The sequence below is a fragment of the Leuresthes tenuis genome, unplaced genomic scaffold (genome assembly GCF_036924035.1).
Source record: "Leuresthes tenuis unplaced genomic scaffold, fLeuTen1.0.hap1 SCAF_22, whole genome shotgun sequence".
NCBI lineage: Eukaryota > Metazoa > Chordata > Actinopteri > Atheriniformes > Atherinopsidae > Leuresthes > Leuresthes tenuis.
This window is the reverse complement of record NW_027325376.1, coordinates 38,952-49,720: the sequence shown is the minus strand read 5'-3', so window position 1 is coordinate 49,720 and position 10,769 is coordinate 38,952. Positions and strand designations below refer to the sequence as shown.

The window sequence follows — 10,769 nt, the reverse complement described above, 5'->3', positions numbered from 1 at the left end:
TCTGTTTAGTTATTGAGTTTAATGTTGAAAAGTATGTGGAAGATCCCAACCTTGTAGACGTCATGAGTTGCAATGATGGCATCAAACATGGTGTAGAGGTCATTCAGTAGGTCAACCACCTGCAGACATCGTTTTAGTTCAACAGTGAAGAATAAACAACAAAAGCAGACATTGGACCTGTTCGTACCTCAATGGGCTCACTGAGAGCTGAGATTGTTGTAAATCCAACGATGTCACTAAAGTAAAGTGTACAGTCTGAGTAATGCTCAGGTTGGACCGGTTTCCCTTTCTTTAGAGCCTGAGCCACAGACCTGAAACAAACATTTATTCACATTAAGAGCAAAAATAACTTCCTTCTTCAAAAGTACAGCTTGATTTTTATTCTAAACCATTTAGCCAACGTAAATTAGCCTATTTTATTAGTATTTTAAATCTTTTTAAACAGATTTGACATTTCCTCTGAGACAATTAAAAAAAGAGCAACAACAAAAAAAGAACAATATTAAAAAGCACAGATGAAGAAGCATCCAAACTTAGAATACATTGCCATGTCTGTTAGTTTTTGTCATATTTTATGTTCCTGTTTAGTCTTTAGTTTATGCCACTGTTTTTCCTCTGTTTCTCTTGCCCTGCCATCAGCTTCACTAACCTCACCTGTGTTTCTCCCCTCAGCAGCACTCAATCACTAAACACCTTCCTCTGTATTTAGTCTCCAGGTTTTTTTTTCATGTTCATTGCAAGATCCTCAATGTCATCCATGCTAAAGTCACCCATGCAAGAATCTGGTTTGTCCTTGTCAGTTCATAGTTTCATGCCAGGTTTTGTTTTGTTTTGTCAGGTTTTGTTTAGGTTTTTTCAAAGTCAAGTATTTTTCATAGTCGGTTTAGGTTTTTGTATTCTGGCTCAGCTGCGCTTTTGTTTGGATTTTAAAATAAAGTGTTTTCTTTGAAATATCTGCATCCGGGTCCTCCATCACCACCACGCCACAAAACTCACGTGACACATATAGAGAACAAAGTGGGTGAATGAGTCACAATATTTTCTCATTATGTCTTAGAGGGAGTTTACCTAGGCCCTAGGGTGTCGTCCAGTCTCAGTCCATGTTGAGTCCTTTCAATATATTCTCATGTTACGTCAGTGCATATCAATATGTTTACTATGCAGTTCCTCTATGACAACTCCCTGCAGGTGTGGCACTGTTTTTACACATCAAAAAACAAATTGGTTAAAATATTCAATTTATTCTACTTTAAAGCAGAAAAAGTAGGACTAAAACAATTGTCTGTGTGATTTATTAATTTTAGGAATGTTTGGTTAAATAGGTTGAGCACTTAGTAAGGTGCGCTGTGAGCTTAAGCCACCAATAGTTGACACAAATCACTAGTAGAATGAGTCAGACAGCACAAGTAATGCAGCAACAGACAGATGTGAGAAATTTAGTTTTTATGGGTGCCAATGCCAAAGGCAGGGCAAATATATTACAATTGTGCATTTTTATTATTTTCCTGTTTCTGTCACGAATTTCGGCGACAGCTTTGACACAAGGGCAGTTTACTTTTTAGTTTACACCTGTCATGCTCCTCTTACTCTAACTCCCAAATTTTAAAATTAAGTCTTTTCAGAGTTACCTTCTGACGTTTGCTGTTGTGGGAAAGAGCAGGGGCCTCGTGTACAAAGACTGGATTTCCTACTGAAACATGGCGTACACTCAAACCCAAATGCACTTCTACGCACAAAAATATCCTGATGTATGAATCTGTGCATACGCATGATTCCAAGGACATTTCCTTTGTACATTCAAATCCATGTGGAATTGAGCGCAAATCAAAGTACCCGACTCCTCCCTGTCCACGCCCCTACTTAAATATGCAAATCATATTTAAATTAGCCCTGCACCTGCGAATTCCTCTCTCTGCACGATCAGAAAATGAAGAAAAAAAGAATGAGTAAGACGGGGAAAAAAGAAGAACTTCAGGGGAAGCGAGATTGAGGTGCTACTTTCTGAAGTGGAGGTGCGCAAAAATGTGATCTTTGGAACGATGTCCTCCGGCATAAGCAACAAACATAAGAGGAGTGGGTGGGAGAGCGTGTGCGAGGCTGTCAGTGCTGTGGCGTCTGAGAAGCACACACAAGCAGAGGTGAAGAAGAAGTGGTTCGATATTAAGGTGGATGTGAAGCGGAGATTGGCTGCCCACCACCAAAGTGTGGCCAACACAGGCCGGGGAACAGGAGAAGAGGGGCTACTGTGGCAAATGTGGGTGACTCTAATTACCCCCAAGGTAAATACCTATGTTTCTGCGTAACTCACAACAAATGTGTTCATACAGTAATCAGTGCAGAACTGCGCCGGGGAAAAGGTGAGGCTGATTGTGACATTTCACACTTTACGCACGGGGTTATTAACATTTGCACACAGAGACAATCAGGGGCTTGTTAGAAAGATCTTAAGCTGTAGTTTAACCAGCAAAAAACAGCTAGTCACTAACTTTAACCACCGACTAGTAATGATGCTGTGAAGACAGGATAGAAATTGGGGGAGCACATGCTCAATGTACGTCACAAGGAATAATATCAGGACAATTACACGACTAAAGTTACTCACCAAGAAGCCACCCATGGCGCACAGTGCCAGTTTGTAGTCTGTTCCCAACAATTCTGTTACTGAATGTATGAATCGTGTATTGAACCAGGCCACCTCACCACAATGTTAGTTAATTGCATTTGCGCATCATATATTATCTGTACATTGATCGAATGAAAATGTTTCCTGGTGACATATACAAATCCATCATGAGATGACACTTTTTTTAGCAATGTGTGTTCAGTTTATAGCTCCGGGTATATTAGGAAAACCAGCTCTCACTGCAAATTGCGCTTTAATGTTGGCCTGTTGAACTGCATTGTCGACTGGCACAGTCCCAATTGGTTGGCCAGCTCCCTCTGGAATGCCCCGATTGCTAGGAACCTCAGTGTGGTCATCACCTGTCAATGAATTGTTTTCACATTTATTTATTATAATAGTTTCCTACCATCACCTCTAAGTGTCGCCAAAGAATCAACAGCTGTAGAAAAGTGTATACGCCAGCCATGAAGTTGGTGTGAGGCACCGCACATTTCCATGGTGATTTCACTCTTGGTATATCTGATATTTTACGTGAAAAATAGCGTATGCCACTTTTTTGTCCATACGCACCCTTTGTACATGAGGCCCCAGGTCGTTAACGCTGCTCTAACCACATATTATTTAGGGTCAGAATTCCTCTGTCCAGGAGACAACAAAGATGTTGCAGCAATCTCAGATACAGTGGTGCCGGACAGAGATTGGGTTTAGGCCACAGAATGAAATGAGGAATTATTAAAGGATCCAACAAGCTATTGTAGTTGGGAATATCTATGTATGCTGCCATGTAATATGTTTATATGTTGTTCCGAATAATACATTTGAGTCAGACTCATATGACTCATATGTATGTACATACATATGATACAACTCATACATACATACATATGATACAACTCATACATACATATGAGTCTGACTATGCTTGTCTCCACAACAGTGTTAGCCGACTGCTCATGAAGAACTGAAGCTAAATTTTTTGCCTGATTAGCAGAGTTGGTGATGGCCAGGTGTAGCTGCTGTTATGTGTGTGTACTTTGATATTTGACACAAACTGACTCTTACTTTGGCAGGAGCTGACCAACAAGCTTGTCTGTTTTGCTTCTTTCAACCTCGAGTTCGTCTGTCCGTTCTCTTATAAGATCCTCCAAGTTAGAACTGTACTGCTCCAACATCCGCAGCATGGAATCAATGATGTTTGCCCGTTTCCCTCTGCTGATGCCCCGAAACTATCAACACAAAACCAAGGACAGATATCCACAAGAGTTCACATCCTTGCTGTTTGGAGTTTGTGTATTCTCCCTGTAACATTTTAACCTGACTGTTCCACTTTCAGAGACTCTGTTCTTTCATCCGTAACAGTCAAAGAAGATGGACTCTTCTTAGAGTCTCTTTATAAGTTTAGCAGATCTAACCTTTTAAGCCATTCAACCAAGGCTTTTAGGGCAATCTGGATGCATAGGTAACAATTTATCTCTAACTCCCAAAAGAAAAAGGCCACCTTACATTTACAAAGCAATGGGGTCACACCAAAGCGGGGATTGGGGTTGAGAAAAGTGTAGCAGTTGGGTGTTTAAATTTATCTTGATGCCTTCCCCCACCCCACCTGTTGACGAGGCAGTTGAAATAGGGAGCAAAGGGAAATGCTTGGGCCGCAATGTGCCATTCGCAGCTCTCATTTCTATGGATACCACTATCATACATTTCTGGAGTGAACTGTGACATAGTCTCGCCATTTTTTAAAAGTCCTGCTTGTTCTAATTCTCCATTATGCTCTTCAACTACATTTTGAGACGCATCAAGGTTTTAGGATGGGGAATGAAAAGCGAATCGTTAGGAAAAAGAAGTGCAGAAAGACATTAATGGATAAGGTTACAACCAAGCAATCTGCGTCTTAGGGTTAGGGTCGGAGAGCGAGTCTTAGTGTTAGAGGCTAGGAATGGAGGGAAATTAAACACATGTTTTATTGTTAATAATTTTACATGAAGCAGCAGTGCTCATCTTACCTGTTTGAAGATTTCATCAAAGCTGGGCCTCTTGCTGGGATCTTCATTCCAACAATCATTCATCAGATTGAGACACTCAGCAGGCGCTTCATCAACAGAAACAACTGGCCTGAAAAGAGGGGGAGGCTTCTTCAGACGCTCAACAATCTCTGTGGGTAAGGTGGTAGGCAGGTGTTCAGAAAGACAGGTGGCAGACATTTGACAGGTTTCAGACAGAGGAAGGTCAGAAAGATGGGCCAGATGGGTCAAACAAAATTTAGCTTCAGTTCTTCATATGTCATCATATGTAAAGTATCCCTTCTCACCATGAGCAGGCATATCCATCATGGCATATGGCAGCGTTCGTGAGACGACTTCCTGTATGATGATGGAGAAACTGAAGACGTCCCCAGCAAACGATCCTACTCGTACCGGATTCCTCAGAAGTTCTGGAGCTGTCCATAGCAGGTCTGACAGAAAGAGAGAAAGGTTCGACAAAATGAGCAAAATGAGCGAAAGACAGGTGAACTTTAAGCAGCAAATATCTGAGTCATCTTATTTCAGTGCTCCAATTTTTTAGCTGGACAGAAAATTAAGAAACTATCAGCTTGGTCAGGCTTTTAAATTCATGCTATTGGCCATTTAGATGTGACAGTTCAGTAATGGAGGCAAAGAAGGAGGACCCAGGTGCAGACACGGAGCAAGGGCCAGGAGGCAAAAATGAAAAAAAAAAACACGAAGCGTGGCAAGGCCTGAACTACATATAAGTAAACTTGAAAACTCAAAAACACTAACCCATAAATAACAAAACCAGACTGTAACATTTTACAACAGCAGGAACAAGAAATTACAGGGAAAACCATGGGTAACTACAACGAGGAACTGACAAATAGTGAGTAAAACCGGGAGTTTAAATACTGTGGAGAGAGGGATTTGTGAATGACAGCAGCTGAGAATAACTAAACACCAGTGGAGGAAAAAGGTCAGGAAATGGCAAAAAAACTGAAACCAGACAGAAAAAAAAACCACATACATAAATCGTGGCACTAGATGAGTATTGGATCGTTTCCAGGCCTGTGAAACTTGGGTGTCATGTTACCACCGTTGCTAGATCATGCTACTTTGCATTGCTAAACATAAGAAAGATCAGGCCAAATACCAAACCAACACGCCACCCAGCTCCTGGTGCAGGCCATGGTCATCTCCCACCTTCACTACAGCAAATCCCTCCTAACTGGTCTCCAGCCTGTGAAACCTCTGCAGATGGTCCAGAACGCGGCGGTGCGTCTGGTCTTGGATCAGCCTAAAAGAACACGTCCCCCCTCTGTTCATTGAGCTCCACTGGCTGCCCTTAGCCGCCCGCGTCAGATTCAAGTCCCTGATGTTAGCTACAAAGAGCTTACTGGAACGGCTCCATCTACTTGAATGCTCCTGCAAAGGCTTCTGTCCCAACTGGGTCCCTCCGCTGGTCCCAGGATTGTCGTCTAGCAGCTCCTACACCACGCCTAAGACAATCCAAACTCTGTTCATGTGTCGTCCCACGATGGTGGAATGACCTACCGAGCGCTACCAGAACAGGGGCGTCCCTGTCTATCTTCAAGAAGCTCCTGAAAACCCAGCTCTTCAGAGAGCATCTCCTATCCCAGCACTTACCCTTTACTTGCCTACCCCCTCTACTGAACTTTGCAGTGCAGGCATAGAGGAACTCTTTCCTCTATGCCTGCACTCTATCTGTACACTGTTTTTCTTTAATTTAGGTTTAAAGTTAGCTGTAATGTTATATCCTCATTTGGATAAATGCGTCTGTTAAATGCAGAAACATAAACATATCATGAAAGGGTTAGACCTTCGTCTCAGTGAGCGTCAGTGAGATGACAGTGTTTGTGTTGTTTTCTTGCAGCACTGTGTGTGTTTGGTGTTCAGGTTTTATCAACAGTAAACAGCATGCAAAAAGGCTCAAGTCTTTTCAAAACATCTGAGTCACCACACTGGGAATGATCAGAAGTCTGATGCAGTTGTGTTTATATTCATGATGAGACACACAAACTAAAGCTCAAAGCATGTGTTGAGTAGGAAAAGCAGTTTCAGATTATTCTGACTGTAGGTTCGTTGGGCCAGAAATCCCTTCTTTAATGATCACCTGATTGGTTCGTCTGGTGATATGAGCATTGGTTTGCTTTGCAATCCCGTCCCCAGAGTGTTTTAAATCATATTTCATTTGTAGACAGTATGACATTGTAAGAACTGTAATGATGTCATTAGTGTAACTAAAAAAAAAAACAACATGAAAACGATGACGAAACAAAATAATAAAAATCATACAAGTTGAAATAATATCAGAAAATAATAAATTTGGAAAATAATAAACTAAAAAAGAAAGTTACAAAGAAAAAAAATATGAGAATGTAGTCACAGATCATGTCTGAGTCAGGAATTTTATATAAACACAATTTCAGCGTCATGTGTTGTTCATTGGTTGTAGTAGATTAACTAACTCTGCCAGGGAAAACATGAATGCTACTGTCTCCATCCAGGTTTTATTTAGGAGAGGTTAGGGGATAGTTACTGCACAGAAGGGAACTGTGTGGACAGATTTGCTGGAATCAATTTTTGGTTCCTGAATTATGGCAACTAAGAAAAGCTAAGACCACTTTAATGTGTTCGTGTTTTTACCTTGTGGGTCCTCAGGAAAGCTGATGTTCTGAGACTGAAGGATCATGGGAAGTCCATAGTCTGTGATTTTCAGTACAAAACGTCCATCAACTAAACAGTTTGTGGACTTCAAACGGCCGTGAGTCAAACCTCGCAGATGAAGGTACTTCATCCCCTGAAACACCGACATTTAGTTCAAGCAAAAATTTGAAACTTCTCATCTGACACAGAGCATAGAAACTGACCAAATTAAAATAAAACACATTCTGGATGAAAAAACATTGTGATGGTTGTGGTTATTTTTTGCTTCTGTTTCGCTTTGTTCCCCCCTCCTCTTTGTGTTGTGTTTTCAGGTTATGGCAGGAAGCAGGCTGGTCTCACCCAGATAACACACACCTGTCCAGCATTACCAGCAATTACTCTCCCTCTACTTATACACAGCCAAGACTCCACCACTCTGCCAGATGATTCCCTCAGATTCCATGTGTGTGCTTACCCGACCAGCCTGTCTTCTGCCTTCACTGCCTTGCTTCCTCTTACAATGAGTATTTTGTGTTCATCTTGGATTTAATATTAAAAACCCTTGAAGCTGAAATTGTTCCTGGCTCCCTGAAACTTCTTGGTCCTAACCGCAGCCATAACAAACATAGTATCATCAACTCAAAGCATATGGGCTGCAGGTGTCACAATCAGACATTGAAAGTAAAACAACTAATTTATGCTCAAGTAGAATGAGAACATCAGCAGCAAAACGGGTTTTAGATAACTCTACAGCTCATCGCTCCAGAAACTCAACGACTCTGTCCTGAATATCAAATGACACATAATCCTGGTGCTTTGAATACCAGGATAGTTCCAATTTTCTAGTCATACCATTGATAAAAATAATCAAGTATTTCTTAACTCAAAGGTACCTTGATGAGATCCATGAGCAGGGAGGACTTGAACATCCAGTCAAGCCTCACATCTGAGTCGGCCAGCAGGTCTGCAAGACTTCCTCGAGGACAGTGTTCAACCACCAGAGCGAAGATCCCCGAATCCAAAAACAGGCCCAGGTAAAGGTTCAGGTTCTCGTGACGCATCTCTCGCAACTAAACAACAGATGAAAGTGTTACACATCATAATAGTTTGATATATGATTATCATGTCCTGTTTTGATAATCAGCTGAAAACTGGTTTACAAACAGCAAAGTAATGATACCCATAATTAGGGGCGGGGTTAGGGGGTGGATACTTGGGCTCAAGCCCCGAATGTTTACAGTGGGGGGAAAAAAGCACAACGCGGTTTATGTCAGTCTCCCTCCCCTGAGCAAAGAGTCAGTGTAGCCTTCCTGCAGTACCGGAGTCCAACAGAGAGTCAGCAGCAGCGGGAAAGTAACCTGCATTCATAGCCTGCCCTGCCGAGAAGAAGTGTGTCCTCCTCTCTGATTCCGTTTCCTGTGTTGATTCCACAAGTTCAAAGTGAGATATGTCAGATGGACTACATATAGAAGATGTTGGACATAAGAATTTTTTTCTCGCCGGTGGCACAACTGCTGCAGGCATGTTGCTTTTGATGCAAATTTTAACTTTCTTGATGTTACTGCAAAGTCACCTGGATATACCCTTGATTCGCGGGAAATGCTGAGGTATATTTCTTCCCATGCCTCCCACTTCTTTTTGCTGGTAACCCCAGAGCCAAATTTTCCATTAATAATCCCTCTCCTCTCCAGCACAAACTGGGCCAACAGTAACAATTGGTCCTGTGACCAATTGGGCTTGAGCTTGCATTTGACGGTGTCTTCACTTGTTTCACTCAACTTGTTTGAACGACTGATATTTAAAGGTTTTAAATGCTGGAAATATGCACATTGGATAATGGATAATTGATCATTTTCAGGGTGCAAATTAATTACCTCATTGATTTAATGCAGTTGTCGTATTTGTATTGCTTTCTCACTCCCTCTTTAACGTGCATAATGTCATTATCATAGTCTGCACAAACTTGTCATCATGCATGTATTCTGCTAACTGCACTGTCCATAACTATTTGATAGGAGTTAATTTGTAGCCTAAGCTATTTCCTCATTTTTTGTGGATTTAGTGGGCTCATTTGTTGCAGAAGAGTTTTACCGAGACTGCCTGCACTCAGACAACCAATCACCGTACTGAGCGCTTCTAAAGTCGCGCATGAAAATCGACGTAATCCATAGCAACAGTGCGTCACTCTTAGTTACCTCTTAGTGATTTATCCTTAGTATGAGTAGGTCTTAGCGGCTTTGTGAATTACTTTTAAGGAAAAACTTGTACGGAAAATGTTTTAGCTCGAGTTAGGAGCACTCCTAGTGGTAAGATAAAAAGCTTTGTGAATACGGCCAGCGTTTTTTTAAAAATCAGTGGCTGCACAACTGCATGTTTGAAAATTACAGGAACCACTCCTGAGGACAGCTGAATGATGCTGTGTAAATATGGCCCAACAGTGGGGCAAACTGTTCCTGCACAAAAGGCAGGGTCACAGGTTCAAAAGAGTAAAAAGCAGCAGAACAGGGGACAAACACTGAGGGGTCCAAAGCAGGAAGTGAAATAAGTGCTCTGGTAGAAGTGACTTTAGCAGTGAAGAATTGCAGAAAATTTTCACACATAGAAGGCGAGGACTCAATTCTCACAGTCTGTGGTGCATTCAGAGCAGAGTTGATCACTTTAAACAACACACAAGGTTTGTGACAGTTTAAAACAATAATATCAGAGAAATATTTCCTTTTTGCCTCTTTCACAAAGGACTGGTAACGACGCCAACAATCCCTCAACATTTGAAAAGACACTTCCAGTTTATCCTTTTTTGATTTGCGCTCAGCTCTATGACAGTGCTGTCTAGCAGTGTGGGTAGTTTCATTCAACCAAGGCTCTGATTTAACTTTACGCTGCCTGCTCTTTAGTTGGGCAGCAGAGTCAATGGCAATTTGACAAGTGTCAAGAAACTGAGAGCTAAGAGCCTGTATCATTGCACCAAGGAAGAGATGCAGTTCTGACTGAAGGCGGCTGAGAAGCAGTGGAAGGGTTAATAACCAGGCATCTGTGAGCATCAGCGCAACGTTTAACTGAGTTGATAACTTCAATGTCTTTTGGAACTGTAAGGAGCGTTTCAGACCTGATGGTGTGCATCCAAATCAAACTGGATGCAGATTACTTGGTGCACACTTACGTCATGCAGTTGGGACGGCAAACCCAAACATGACTGTGCATATAAGGGTGAAGGACACAGCAGCAAGGCAAACAACCCCCAGTCCTCCATCCTAACCAGACCCTTTACTCCACATCACCCAAGGTCTCCAAAGGATGTCTCTATCCCAGCCAGGACTCCAGCGACCACCATCTACCAAGAAAGGCAGGGCGTCAAAACAAAGATTACATGCCATGATGCGTTCAGGGTCCCTGCTATAGTAGTCTTACTCCTGACAGCTGTTCTGAGAACAAGCTGGGACCCAGTAGGATTCCTGTATTAGTTAGTAAGAGAAGGAATTGAAAACAGTCAA

The 10,769-nt window shown here is 41.9% G+C and overlaps 1 protein-coding gene across 1 annotated transcript in view; it reads right to left on the bottom strand.

Moving 5' to 3' along the window:
- The window catches only part of LOC140282087 (retinal guanylyl cyclase 2-like), a 38,308-nt gene that overhangs the window by 5,000 nt on the left and 22,539 nt on the right, over positions 1-10,769 (bottom strand). The window contains exons 12-18 of the mRNA XM_072376639.1: positions 8,172-8,348; positions 7,279-7,432; positions 4,932-5,075; positions 4,627-4,775; positions 3,686-3,849; positions 188-311; positions 51-119 (exon numbers count right to left, since the gene is read on the bottom strand). Coding sequence (XP_072232740.1) covers positions 51-119; positions 188-311; positions 3,686-3,849; positions 4,627-4,775; positions 4,932-5,075; positions 7,279-7,432; positions 8,172-8,348 — 981 coding nt within the window. The remainder of the gene's footprint in view (positions 1-50; positions 120-187; positions 312-3,685; positions 3,850-4,626; positions 4,776-4,931; positions 5,076-7,278; positions 7,433-8,171; positions 8,349-10,769) is intronic.